This window comes from Symphalangus syndactylus, chromosome 10 (assembly GCF_028878055.3).
Source record: "Symphalangus syndactylus isolate Jambi chromosome 10, NHGRI_mSymSyn1-v2.1_pri, whole genome shotgun sequence".
Classification (NCBI taxonomy): domain Eukaryota; kingdom Metazoa; phylum Chordata; class Mammalia; order Primates; family Hylobatidae; genus Symphalangus; species Symphalangus syndactylus.
This window is the reverse complement of record NC_072432.2, coordinates 123,598,536-123,613,575: the sequence shown is the minus strand read 5'-3', so window position 1 is coordinate 123,613,575 and position 15,040 is coordinate 123,598,536. Positions and strand designations below refer to the sequence as shown.

The following is a 15,040-nucleotide window of genomic DNA, read 5'->3' as shown; positions in this document are numbered from 1 at the left end:
AACCTACAGAATGGGAGAAAATTTTTGCAACCCACTCATCTGACAAAGGGCTAATATCCAGAATCTACAAAGAACTCAAACAAATTTTCAAGAAAAAACCCATCAAAAGTGGGCGAAGGATATGAACAGACACTTCTCAAAAGAAGACATTTATGCAGCCAACAGACACATGAAAAAATGCTCGTCATCACTGGCCATCAGAGAAATGCAAATCAAAACCACAATGAGATGCCGTCTCACACCAGTTAGAATGGCGATCATTAAATGTCAGGAAACAACAGGTGCTGGAGAGGATGTGGAGAAATAGGAACACATTTACACTGTTGGTGGGACTGTGAACTAGTTCAACTATTGTGGAAGACAGTGTGGCGATTCCTCAGGGATCTAGAACTAGAAATACCATTTGATCCAGCCATCCCATTACTGGGAATATACCCAAAGGATTATAAATCATGCTGCTATAAAGACACATGCACGCGTCTGTTTGTTGCGGCACTATTCACAATAGCAAATACTTGGAACCAACCCATATGTCCAACATAGATAGACTGGATTAAGAAAATGTGGCACCTATACACCATGGAATACTATGCAGCCATAAAAAATGATGGGTTCATGTCCTTTGTAGAGACATGGATGAAGCTGGAAGCCATCATTCTCAGCAAACTATCGCAAGGACAAAAAACCAAACACTACATGTTCTCACTCATAGGCGGGAATTGAACAGTGAGAATGCTTGTGTTGCAGGAAGTCAGGGACCCCAAATGGAGGGACTGGCTGAAGCCATGGCAGAAGAACGTGGATTGTGAAGATTTAATGGACATTTATTAGTTCCCCAAATTAATGCTTTTATAATTTCTTATGCATGTCTTTACTGCAATCTCTAAACATAAATTGTGAAGATTTCATGGACGCTTACCACTTCCCCAGTCAATACCGTTGTGATTTTCTATGCCTGTCTTAAATTTCTTAATCCTGTCAGCTGAGGAGGATGTATGTTGCCTCAGGACCCTGTGATAATTGCATTAACTGCACAAATTGTAAAGCATGTGTGTTTAAACAATATGAAATCTGGGCACCTTGAAAAAAGAACAGGATAACAGCAATGTTTGGGAAACAAGAGAGATAACCTTAAACTCTGACTGCCAGTGAGCCGGGCGGAACAGAGCCATATTTCTCTTCTTTCAAAAGCAAATGGGAGAAATATCGATGAATTCTTTTTCTCTGCAAGGAACATCCCTGGAAAGAGAATATGTGCCTGGGGCTTTTTTCTTAGCTACCTCTTTTTTTTTTTTTTCGAGATGTAATATCACTCTGTTTCCCAGGCTGGAGTGCAGTAGTGCAATCCTGGCTCATTGCAACCTCTGCCTGCCGGGCTCAAGCGATTCTCCTGCCTCAGCCTCTTGAGTGGCTGGAATTACAGGCATGTGCAACCACGCCTGGCCAATTTTTGTGTTTTTAGTGGAGTTGAGGTTTCATCATGTTGGCCAGGCTGGCCATGAACTACTGATCTCAAGTGATCCACCCGCCTCAGCCTTCCCAAGTGCTGGGATTACAGACGTGAGCCACCGTGCCCAGCTTGGCTAACTCTATTAAAATTTTCTTAGCTTACTCTTTGTACATGTACTAGCGTATTACTCTATCAATACGTTGTATATGTTATAAGCTTACACAAAAATAAGAAATTAAAAAGAGATAAAAGGTAAAATACACTATTTTAAAATAATTTTTTTAAAAGTATAAGAAGCTCTTTTTCTGACTGAAAGCAGTATGACTGAACGAGTGCTGTGTCAAACATCTTCATTTAACCTTTTCTTACAAAGTGATGAAGGTCTCGTTTTAGGTTTAGTTTGTTTGGAACCTTGGTTTTAATTGATGTCATAGCAATAAAGACCCTTAACAAAGATTTATAGATCTCAAAGGAATGAATGTGTGTATGTATACGCGTGTGTGTGTGTGTATAAGTTTCTTATTGCTGCTGTAAATTACCACAACTTTAGTGGCTTAAAGCAACACAGACTGGTTATCTTCCAGTTTTGGAAGTCAGAGGTCCAAAAGGCAGACTTGCTGGGCTAAAGTCAGAGTATAGGCAGGTTTGGTTCCTTCTGGAGGCGTAAAGGGGAGCATCTCTTTCCTCTGTCAGTTTCTACAGGCCACCTGCATTCCCTGACTGATGGTCCTTCCTCCAACCTCTTCTGTTGTCACATCTCTTGCTATTCACTCGGACTCTCCTGCCTCCTTCTTTCCCTTTTAAGGGACACCTGAAAATCTGCAATAATGTCTCCTATCTCAGGATCCTTGGTTTAATCACACCAATGAAGTCCCTTTTGTCATGCAAGGTAACACAGCCACAGGTTGATTTGGATGTGCATGTTTTTGGAGGGAGGGTATGCATTATTCACTCAGGGGCTATAAATCATTGTCAGAAAATTATGACACTGATTTATTTTAATCCCGACAATTTGGCTAGTAAACTCCCATTTAAAAAAATGTCAGTTTGGCCAGGCGCAGTGGCTCACACCTGTAATCCCAGCACTATGGGAGGCTAAGGTGGCCAGATCACGAGGTCAGCAGTTCGAGACCAGCCTGACCAACATGGTGAAACCCCGTCTCTACTAAAAATACAAAAATTAGTCAGGCGTTGTGGTGCACACCTGTAGTCCCAGCTACTTGGGAAGCTGAAGCAGGAGAATTGCTTGAACCTGGGAGGCGGAGGTTGCGGTGAGCTGAGATCCTGCCATTGCACTCCAGCCTGGGCAACAAGAGTGAAACTCCGTCTCAAAAAAAAAAAAGTTTATGCAAAGTATATCAAAATTGATTGTAATTTTTAAATTACTGACAATTTTTATTTTAAACTCATAGAAGGGTTTTGTCTGGAAGACTTTTTTAAAATAAAGATTATAAAACAGCACTCAAAAGTACTGTAAAACTATCGAAGTAGACTGGGCACGGTGGCTCATGCCTGTAATCCCAACACTTTGGGAGGCTGAGGCAGGTGGATCATGAAGTCAGGAGATCGAGACCATCCTGGACAACATGGTGAAACCTTGTCTCTACTAAAAATACAAAAATTAGAATGATGTGGTGGCACATGCCTGTAGTCTCAGCTACTCAGAGGCTGAGGCAGGAGGATCACTTGAACTCGGGAGGTGGAGGTTGCAGTGACCCAAGATTGTGCCACTGCACTCCAGCCTGGTGACAAGGCGAGACTCCATCTCAAAATAATAGTGAAGGTTAGAAAATAGTTTATCAAATTTTTAAGATATGCAGATATGACAGTTTTTATTCTTATACCTTTTAAACTCAGAAATCACCTAATGATGGAAATATTTCCCGATCTTTTTCAAAATGCTCTTTCCATGGCATGAATTTATTTCAAAAAGCAGCTACTTTTTTTTTTTTTTGAGACTGAGTCTCGCTCTGTCGCCCAGGCTGGAGTGCAGTGGCGCGATCTCAGCTCACTGCAAGCTCCGCCTCCCGGGTTCACGCCATTCTCCTGCCTCAGCCTCTCCGAGTAGCTGGGACTACAGGCCCCTGCCACTACGCCCGACTAATTTTTTTTGTATTTTTTTAGTAGAGACGGGGTTTCACCGTGGTCTCGATCTCCTGACCTCGTGATCCGCCCGCCTCGGCCTCCCAAAGTGCTGGGATTACAAGCATGAGCCACCACGCCCGGCCTAGCAGCTACTTTTACACATCATTAAATGCCAGTTTACTTTGAAGGAACAGATGGCTTATTTTAATTATTTTTAAAATAATTGTTAGCAAACTATAAATAGCTGCTATAATCGTAGAATATTGAGCAGATATGAAACATTTTGCCTTTTTGTAAGGAGAAATTTGTAATTCATTTCTTACAGCTTTGTGAAACCATTGTACAATGTCTACCTTTCAAAGGTATTTAAAAAAAAATTCGCCACAATCCATCTTATAACAGGCCAGTCTTACTGTGTTGCAGAATCCTGAAAGTGAAGGAATGAGCGAGGCCATGCATGCTGGGCCCTTTGTCATGTGGGATTCCCAGGCCCACCTCAGGATTCCTCCATGCATGTCACGATTGGAAATGTGGATGCCCTGACATGAAGCGAAGGAGCCACTTTGCTAATAGTGGTGAAGGAGCCACTTTACTAATAGTGAATATGTGTCAGTCCACATATTCACTATTAGTAAAGCGTAACTTTTTTTTCCCCCCAAGACAGAGTGTTGCTCTGTCGCCCAGGCTGGAGTGCAATAGTGCATCCTTGGCTGACCGCAACCTCACCTCCTCAGTTTAAGCAATTCTCCTTCCTCAGCCTCCCGAGTAGCTGGGATTACAGGTGTGTGCCACCATGTCCGGCTAATTTTTTGTATTTTTAGTAGAGACAGGTTTCACTGTGTTGGTCAGGCTAGTCTTGAACTCCTGACCTCAAGATCCACCCGCCTTGGCCTCCCAAAGTGCTGAGATTACAGGCATGAGCCACTGCGCCCAGCCTAAGTAAAGCATAGCTTTTAAATGGAAATTAAAGACAATTTTAATAAATGTTCTAAAGAATCATCCCGAGGTACCCACTTTTGTGCCCCTCGGGTGTGTACACCCCACGTAGGAGACCACTGTGCTGTACTATAGCTGCCCGGCATTTCCCTGTATTCTAGTTATCATGTCGTCATTCAAGGTCTGTCCAATTTTCTCTTTCATTTCTTCTGATTGAAAATGCCTTCCTAACAGATAGTTGTATACCTAGCTTTTTTTTTTTTTTTGAGACAAGATCTGGTTCTGTCACCCAGGCTGGATGGAGTGCAGTGGCATGACCACAGCTCACTTGCAGCGTCTGCCTCCTGGGCTCAAGCAGTCATTACAGCCTACCAAAGAACTGGGACTACAAGCGTGTGCCACCATACCTGATTAATTTTTCATATATGCAATTTTTTGGTAAGAGTCAGAGTTTTGCCATGTTGTCCAGGCTGGCCTCAATCTCCTGGGTTCAAGCAGCCTGCCCACTTTGACCTTCCAATTTGCTGGGATTCAGGTGTGAGCCACTATGCCCGGCCGTATCTAACTTTTGTAGCTTGTATGTTTAGCTTCTCCCCTCTATTGGGAGCTCTTAAAGGCAGAAGTAGTTTGCATTTTATTGTATGTCTCATTGTAGTACTCTCAGCACATAGTAGTTACCACTAAATATTTGAATGAATAAGTGAATGAATTAACAGTAAATGCTCAATGAATGGTTCTTTTGTGTGATGTGTTAAGCTTATGTCTCTATCTGCTGTCTGTACCCTCTAGTTTGGAGAAGTGGTTATTTAGTTTTCCAGGGCCTGACTGAAGCCCGGTGAGGTTCAGTAACCTGCTCAATGTGAGGGAACTTGGAGCCTGGGTTTTTTTTTTCTTTTGAAGAGTTATTTTTGTTTTGGATAAATAACATATCTCTTTGTACAAAAAGTAAAGTTGTATAATAAGGTACAATGAAGGAGTCTTGTTCTCACCTGTCATCCTACTCATTTTCTCCCCTCTTGTGCTTCCTACAAGTAACTACCTCTTTTATTAGTTTCTTGTGATTTTTTTCCAGTGGTTCTTTATGCAGAAACAAAGTTCAAATGTATACTTATTTCTGCCCTTCCCTATATACAAGGGTTCATAGTGCATATGTTTTTTAACATACATACTTTTTTCTTATTTACTTTAAAAAACACTTTATTTTTTTAGAGCAGTTTTAGGTTCACAGCAAAATTGATTGGAAAATACAGAATTCTCATCCATTCCCTGCCATTCCCCCACAGCTTCCTCCACTATCAACATCCTGCACCAGAAGAGTACATTTGTGACAGTTGATGAATCTGCGTTGACAAATTACCACTCAAAGTCCATAGTTTACATGAGTTCACCCTTAGTGGTGTTCTTTCTGTGGGTTTGGACAAGTGTGTAATGACCTATGTCCACCACTCTAGTATCCTACTGAGTATTTTCACTGCCCTAAAAATCCTCAGGGCTCTGCTTGTTAATCCTTCTCTCCCCTCAACCCTTGGCAGCCACTAAACTTTTTTTAATTTTTTATTTTTTTAATTATTTATTTTTTAATCAGAGTCTTGGTTGCCAGGCTGGAATGCAGTGGCTTGATCTAGGCTGACTGCAACCTCCGCCTCCCAGGTTCAAGTGATTGCCCTGCCTCAGCCTCCCGCGTAGCTGAGACTACAGGCGCATGCCACCACGCCTGGCTAATTTTTTGTATTTTAGTAGAGACGGGGTTTCACCATGTTGGCCAGGATGGTCTCGATCTCCTGACCTTGTAATCAGCCTGCCTCATTCTCCCAAAGTGCTGGGATTACAGGTGTGAGCCACTGCATCTGGCCTGCAGCCACTAAACTTTTTATTGTCTCCATGGTTTTTGCCTTTTCCGGAATGTCAGTAGTTGGAGCCATACAGTATGTATCCTTTTCAAATTGGCTTCTTTCCCTTAGTAATACGTATTTAAGGTTTCTCCATGTTTTTTTCATAGCTTGATAGCTCATTTCTTTTTAGCACTGGATAGTATTCCGTTGTCTGGATGTACCACAGTTTATTTACCCACTCACCTACTGAAGGACATCTTGGTTGCTTCCAGCTTTTGGCAATTATGGATAAAGCTGTAATAAGCATCCTTAGTGGATTTTTGTATGTACATAATTTTTTGGCTCATTTGGGTAAATACCAAGGATCATGATTGCTAGATTGATTGAATGGTAAGAGTGTGTTTAGTGTTGTAAGAAACTGCTGAACTGTCTTCCACAGTGGCCGTACCATTTTGCACACTCACCAGCAATGAATGACAGTTCCTGTTCCTTTGCATCCTCTCTAGCTTTTGTTATCTACGTGTGTGTGTGTGTGTGTGTGTGTGTGTGTGTGTTTTCATTGGATAGGCATGATACATATGTTTTTTAACTTATTAATTTGTGTTGGACATCTTTTCTTTGTCTTTTTTTTTTTTTTTTTTTTTTTTTGAGACGGAGTCTCCCTCTGTCACCCAGGCTGGAGTGCAGTGGCGCGATCTCGGCTCACTGCAAGCTCCGCCTCCCAGGTTCACGCCATTCTTCTGCCTTAGCCTCTCTGAGTACCTGGGACTACAGGCGCCCGCCACCACGCCTGGCTAATTTTTTGTATTTTTAGTAGAGACGGGGTTTCACCGTGGTCTCGATCTCCTGACCTCGTGATCTGCCCGCCTTGGCCTCCCGAAGTGCTGGGATTACAAGCGTGAGCCACCACGCCCCGCCTGTCTTGGCCATCTTTTCAAGTTAGCACATAGAGAACTTTTACATTTACTTTGTGAACATTTGTATAGTGGAATGGATGTGCTGTGGTTAATCAGTTTTCTAATTATGGACGCTTGGGTTATTTCTAATATTTTCCTTTTATAAACAATGCTACAGTGACCATAAGTCACTTTTCTGTGTGATACTGGTATTTCTGTAGGATAAGTTTCTAGAAATAGGATTGTTTGGTGAAAGTTGAGTGTCTTTTCCTATGTTTAAGGTCATTTTTTGTAATCTGCGCGTTTCTGTCTTTGGATCATTTTCTGTTAGTTTTGTGTGTTTTTGAGACAGAGTCTTGCTCTGTCTCCCAGGCTGGAGTGCAGTGGCATGATCTCAGCTCACTGCAGCTTCCTTTTCCCAGGTTCAAGCGATTCTCCTGCCTCAGCCTCCCAAGTAGCTGGGATTGCAAGCATGCACCACCATGCACGGCTGAGTTTTATATTTTTAGTAGACATGGGGTTTCACCATGTTGGCCAGGCTGGTCTCGAACACCTGACCTGAAGTGATCCCACCTGCCTTAGTCCCCCAAAGTGCTGGGATTACAGCCGTGAGCCACCGTGCCTGGTCTGTTTTGTTAGGTTTTCGAAGCTCTTGAAATGTTAGGAAGAATATAGCTCTTGGTGATACGAGTTGCATATATTTTTTGTCAGTTTATCTTTTGATTTTATAGAGCAGTGAGTTTCAACCCCATTCTGATTTCATAGTCTGTGGCTCTTCGTCACTATAATTATGCTACCTGGAATAATACATGTTTTTCATTCCTGAAGGTTTGTTTACATGTAACTATGATTTAATGCATCTAGCATTTTAAAACTGTCTTCTAATAACAATTTCTTCACTTGATAGACACGCCATCAGCGAGGAGATACGCATCCTCTAACCTTAGATGAAATTTTGGATGAAACACAACATTTAGATATTGGACTCAAGCAGAAACAATGGCTGATGACTGAGGTAAGAATTTAGTTGATTATCAAGAGAGATTTCCTGTAACTAGAATTTTTTTTTTTTTTTTTTAAGACAGAGTCTTTCTCTGTTGCACAGTCTAGAGTGCAGTGGCATGATCTCAGCTCACTGCTGACTCAGCCTCCCGAGTAGTTGGGACTGCAGGCATGTGCCACGATACCAGGCTAATTTTTATGTTTTAGTAGAGACGGGGTTTCACCATGTTGGTCAGGCTGGTGTTGAACTCCTGACCTCAAGTGATTGGCCCACCTCGGCCTCCCAGAGTGCTGGGGTTATAGGCATGAGCCACCATGCCTTGCCTAGAATGTTTTAATATGGTGAAATCTGATAATGCTTTTTACTTTTTCTTAAAAGAAATGGTGTAAGGTCTTTGTTTTTTGAATGTACGCATTTATAAGATTGATTTGTTGGTTTTCATATAATTTTATGTATCTACTTCAAAATGTTAAAGGTAAGACTTCTGTGTAAAAGTTGTAAAGAAGTCATTGTACCAATTCGACTTACGTTTTTACAGATTAATGCTTATTTTGTATTGCCAGATTTATAGTTTGTATGCTTGTAAATTGAATTGTTTTTGTTTTAGAAAATTTAAAGTATAAGGTACTGCAGGGATAGGAAGATATTTTGTTGCACAATTACTGCTATTATGGCTTGATGTGGAAAAAAAGTCACGAGTGCTGTGTATGAACGCACATCACTTGAAGAAACCCCAGCACAGTCAGTGACCATGCTAATTTGGAAATGAATAGCATTTAAAAATTCAGATGTTTACTGCTTTTAAATATGAAGTGAAAACTAGGAAGACTACTTTCTAGGACGAGAGATAGATTCTAGAAACCAAATGTAAAATTCCTAACATACAATTCATTTATTTTTTTACCAAGCAAAATACTTTTATAATGTAACATGACCATTAATCAGTATAATTGTAGCTCATTGTATTAGTGATATACAAACAATGGTAATCCACATTTAAATTTGCTGGTTTAGTTAACCTTGAGAATTCTTAGACTACCAACATTTAGTTAACAATGACTTCGATCATTTTACTATTCTATTCTCCCTTTTTTCTTCTTTCTGTGTTTCTTCTCTCTCTCCTTTCAGGGTCAGGCTGGCAGCTGCAGAAGAAAATATATAGGGTTGCTCTTTTTGAAGAGCTTTCCTTCTGATACTAGCTGTACAACAGAACTGACTAGAAACATAATTATATTCAGTAATTCCTGCATTCCTACTCAGTTTCATTCTCAAGCTGACATTATAGGTAAAGTTCTTGTATGCACTAGTCTGGTCCTTTTCAGTTCCTTCCACAGCTGCCATTGCCAGTTGATAGCAGATGGGGAAGACCATTGACTAGTAAGGGTAATGTTCCTTACTTTATAATGCCAGTATGTGATAAGCTGTACTTTGCAGGTGGAGTGGGCAGTACTCAGTTCACTTTGTCTGTTAATATTTGTAGGTGTTTTATTGATTCCTACACATTTTGACTTCTAGAAGAATATGGGTTTGGCTTTTTTCAAAGTAGTTGTGATAAAATGGTTTATTTCTCTTCAAAGAATTTATGTAAATAAAACACAGTTTCTTAAAAGTGAGCACCATGCTGATCTACTGTTCTGGAATCCTGGATGTCCAGGATTTTAGGCCTGCCAGTTTGTATTCATACGGTACTTTTAATTTGCCACTGTATTGGCTAGTGTTGTATTTTAAAATAATTAGTAGAATTAAGAATGTATATATGGGCTGGGCGCAGTGGCTCACGCCTATAATCCCAGCACTTTGGGAGGCTGAGGCGGGTGGATCACCTGAGGTCAGAAGTTCAAGACCAGCCTGGCCAAGGTGGTGAAACCCCGTCTCTACTAAAAATACAAAAATTAGCTGGGTGTGGTGGTGCGCACCTGCAGTCCCAGGTGCTGAGAGGGAGGGAGGCAGGAGAGGGAGGTTGAGGCAGGAGAATCGCTTGAACCCAGGAGGCGGAGGTTGCAGTGAGCTGAGATCGCGCCACTGCACTCCAGCCTGGGCGACAGAGCAAGATTCCATTTCAAAAAAAGACATATTTATGTTTCCATTTGTTAATATATTCCAATTGTATCACTGTTACAGGCTTTAGTCAACAATCCCAAAATTGAAGTAATAGATGGGAAGTATGCTTTCAAGCCCAAGTACAACGTGAGAGATAAGAAGGCCCTACTTAGGCTCTTAGATCAGCACGACCAGCGAGGATTAGGAGGAATTCTTTTAGAAGACATAGAAGAAGCACTGCCCAATTCCCAGAAAGCTGTCAAGGTAATCTCTCTTTTCTTTCTGTCTTAATATAATTTGAATGAATAATGACTTCTTGGTTTTAAAAATATCAAACATTTTACAGTTGTTTTTAAAGCTTCTATTATATACACATGGGGTTACAATGAGCCACTTGAAGGTTTGAAATTTGTCTTGTGCCACCTAGCAGGAAAGGGAGCAGCCATCTTTGTGTAACTTTGACGGGTTCTTGTTGCTGTTGCTTTATGATTGTTTGATTGTTTGGGGTATTTCTGGAAAATTTTCCTCAAAGGCAGTAGAGTTCTGTTTGTAAATAAGAGCATCTTCTCTAATACTAGTAGATGTTCCTTACCTAAGGAACTAGAGGCATTAAAACATGAAAGCATTGGTTAATAACCTGGCTATTTTGAAGTCCTAAAGAGGCTATCCATGAAAGTCCTACTGATACAGATGACATTTCCAGTTTAAATTTGAAACTCACTGGGGAAAGCTGCTTGTTTCCATTTGTCACAGTTGCTAATTATTAATGTTAACTTATTAAGCAGTTTCATTCATTTTGCTACCTGTAGAAGAAAACTTGCCCTTTTCTCTCTTCTGCTTCTTGGTAACAGAATTATACATGTCAGATCTTCTGGTATTGTACTACAAGTCCATGAGGCTCTGTTTATTTATTTCAATTTTTTTTCTGTTCTATTAATCCATTGTCAAGTTCACTCACTTTTCTTCTTCACTTCCAACTTTTTAAGCCCAGTTGGTGAATTTTTTAATTGTATTTTTCAGTTCTAGTCTTTCTTTGTAAATTTTTCTTCTGGTTTCTGTTTCTTTGCTGAATTTTGTTTTCTTTTTTTTTCCATTCGTGACGAGTATGTTTTGTTACACCCTTGAGTATGATTTCTTATAGCTGCTTTAAAATTCTTATTCTAACAGCCGAGTCATCTTAGAGCTGGTCTGCATTGACTGTCTCTTTTATGGGTCATATTTTCATGTTTCTTCATATGTCTAATACATTTCTGTTGGGTCTTAGACCTTGTAGATTATATTAATATGTGTAAAGACTCAGGATTCTGTTGCATTCCTCCCAAGAGTGTTTCTATTTGTTTTGTTTTGTGGTTAAGTGAGCAGTTACTCCAAACCTTGTCTGCCCTACAGCAGGTAGCATATGATATGTCTCTTCTGTTCTTTTAGCCTTAGCCCTTTTGCTTGGAATCTTGGAATCTTTTTCCATTCATGCATATCCCAGGGCAGGTAGACGGACTTTTTCCAAGGTTTCCTTTTTCACTTTCCAGTTGATGTGGTTGCCCCACACTCTGTTTCCTGATTCTTCAACGCAGAAACACTGAGGATTAGCTAAAACTGAGTTTTAGCTGCATAGGGCACTGACAGTGGCCTGCCCTCTGTGCTCTTTCTTTCTAAGTACAGACCCCTCCTCCCCTTTTTGCCTGTCTTCTTTTGGTTGCTCTTCAGTTCCTTTAGGTAGTTGGTTGTATTTTTTTTTTTTTTTTTGAGACGGAATTTCACTCTCTTTGCCCAGGCTGGAGTGCAATGGCGTGATCTCGGCTCACCACAACCTCTGCCTCCTGGGTTCAAGCGATTCGCCTGCCTCAGCCTCCCGAGTAGCTGGGACTACAGGCATGCATCACTACACCTGGCTAATTTTGTATTTTTAGTAGAGGTGGGGTTTCTCCATGTTTGTCAGGCTGGTCTCCAACTCCCAACCTCAGGTGATCTGCCCACCTCAGCCTCCCATAGTGCTGGGATTACAGGCGTGAGCCACCACGCCCAGCCTAGGTAGTTGATTTTTAAAATGTCTTGTCCAGAGTTGCTAGTGTTTTCTGTGGGAGGGTGGGTCCTTTACGAGCTACTTGGTCATTACCAGAAGCAGAGCTCTCCTGAGATTTTTAACTTAAAAGTGTCTCAACTTAAACTGCACAAATGTTGTAAATAAAGACATGTCACCAAAGTTGATACTTTGTGCGATAGTGTGTTGAATTCAGTGGGACTACTGAATCCTAGACTAACAGTTGAGTGCTAGGTGTGTTTCCTGCATGGCTGTTGTCTCCCATTTTGATAGGGGCTTTCCTGTTACTATATGTAGTAGGCTTTTCATTACTTTTTAAGCTACAACAGTGCCATAATCTGATAATGCCTTAGTCCATCTTAAATAATTTTGTGATGTAAATTTACTTTGACACCCTGTCTTTACTGGCTGTTCCCTTACTTAGAGTAGAAGGGATTATGAAAAGCACACAGTCTGTTTTCATTTTCAGTCAGACTTTATTTCCAAATTTTTTGAAACCCAAAATTTTTATTCTTTTTTAAAAACTGTGAAGATATGTTGTAGTCTAAAAAATTCCTCAAGTAGTTCTTCGGCACATCTACGTTAAATCTCATCTGTGTTGCTTCCTCTTCAGTTCTTGGTGGAGATACAAGTATTATTGTAATTTTGTTGATCACACAATGCTTTGAAGAAATGTACAATATAGTGCTAGCAGGGAACAAAAAGGACGGTGCAAAAGCAAGAAAACAAGAGAGTGGAAAAAGCCAGTGACTGTTTCAGATTGCTTGTCCCTCAGTAATTGTTATGTGGGGGTTTTCTAACAAAGTAACTGCCAGTATAGTCCTCCTAGGCCAGTCTGCATTTGCGATGTAATACATTAATTATAAGGTGATGCATTGAATTAGTTACTTTTTAGGGTTCCTTTTTTTTTGTTGTTTTGAGACAGAGTCTTGCTCTGTCGCCCAGTCTGGAGTGCAGTGGCGCGATCTCAGCTCACTGCAAGCTCCACCTCCTGGGTTCATGCCATTCTCCTGCCTCTGCCTCCCGAGTAGCTGGGACTACAGGCGCCTGCCACCACGCCTGGCTAATTTTTTTGTATTTTTAGTAGAGACGGGGTTTCATCATGTTAGCCAGGATGGTCTCGATCTCCTGACCTCGTGATCCACCTGCCTTGGCCTCCCAGAGTGCTGGGATTACAGGCGTGAGCCACTGCGCCCGGCCTTAGGGTTCCTTTTTAAAATTAAAGATTGATTGTAAAAATATGCAACAATAATTTTTTTTTTTTTTGACGGAGTTTCATTCTTGTTGCCCAGGCTGGAGTGCAATGGCACTATCTCAGCTCACTGCAACCTCTGCCTCCCAGGTTCAAGTGATTCTCCTGTCTCAGCCTCCTGAGTATCTGGGATTACAGGCGTGCACTACCACACTTGGCTACTTTTGTGTTTTTAGTAGAGATGGGGTTTCTCCATGTTGGTCAGGCTGGTCTTGAACCCCTGACCCCAGGTGATTCGCCTGCCTCGACCTCCCAAAGTGCTGGGATTACAGGTGTGAGCCACCGTGCCTGGCTGCAGCCTGAAATTTAACATCTCAACCATTTTTTGAGTGTTCAGTTCAGTAGTGTTAAGTATATTCACATTGTAGTGCAAAAGATCTCCAGAACTTTTACACTTTGCATAACTGAAACTATATATATTAAACAATGACTGCCCTTTTGCCCCTCCCCACAGTCTCTGGTACCCACCATTCTACTTGAGTTTGACTACTTTAGATAGCTTATATAAGAGGAATCTTCCAGTATTTGTCATTTCATTACTGGCTTATTTCACTTAGCATAATATTCTCAAGGTTCATCCATGTTGTGCTTGTGACAGGATTTTCTTCCTTTTTAAAGCTGAATAATATTCCATTGTATTTATATAATACATTCTCTTTGTGCATTCCTTGATGGACATTTGGGTTGCTTTCACCTCCTGATTATTGTGAATAGTGTTGTGAATATGAGTGTGCAAATAACTCTGGGACTGTATTTCAATGTGTTTGGAGATACAGAAGCAGGATTCCTGGGTCATAAGGTGGTTTTATATTTTGAGGAACTGCCATACTGTTTTCCATAGTGGTTGTACCATTTTACAGCCCCACAAACAGTACGTAAAGGTTCCAGTTTCTCCAATCCTTGCCAACACTTCTTATTTTCTGCTTTTATTTTTGATAATTGCAGTCCTAATAGGTATGAAGTGATAGGTTATTGTAGTTTTGATTTGCATTTCTGTAGTGATTTGCGACGTGAGCACCATGTGTTTGTTGGCTGTTGTATGTCGTCTTTGGAGAACTATCTATTCAGGTCCTTTGCTCATTTTTGAATTGGGCTGTTTTTTGTTGTTGAATTGTGGGAGTTTTTAAAAATATATTCTGGATATTAATTCCTTACCAGATACATGATTTGCAAATATTTTCTCCCATTCTGTAGGTTGCCTTTTTACTCTGTTGATTGTGCCCTTTAATTTGCCAGTTTTTGAGTTTGCTGCACTCTTGTCTATTTTTGATTTTATTGCCTGTGCCTTTAGTGTCATGTTTAAATCATTGCCAAATCTAATGTCAGGAAGCTTTTGTCCTATGTTTTCTTCTAGGAGTTTTATAGTTTTGGGTCTTATATTTAGGTATTTATTTAGAGTTAATTTTTGTATATGGTATAAGAGTCCAACTTTATTCCTTTTCATGTGGATATCCAGTTTTCCCAGTGTCTTGATGAAGAGACCGTCCTTTTCCCATTGAATAGTCTTA

General features: G+C 40.7%; 1 protein-coding gene across 1 annotated transcript in view; it reads left to right on the top strand.

Annotated features, from left to right (window-relative positions):
- GTF2E2 (general transcription factor IIE subunit 2) overlaps positions 1-15,040 on the top strand; it is a 91,337-nt gene that overhangs the window by 37,255 nt on the left and 39,042 nt on the right. The window contains exons 4-5 of the mRNA XM_055295883.2: positions 8,107-8,214; positions 10,324-10,506. Of these exons, the coding sequence (XP_055151858.1) occupies positions 8,107-8,214; positions 10,324-10,506 (291 nt within the window). The remainder of the gene's footprint in view (positions 1-8,106; positions 8,215-10,323; positions 10,507-15,040) is intronic.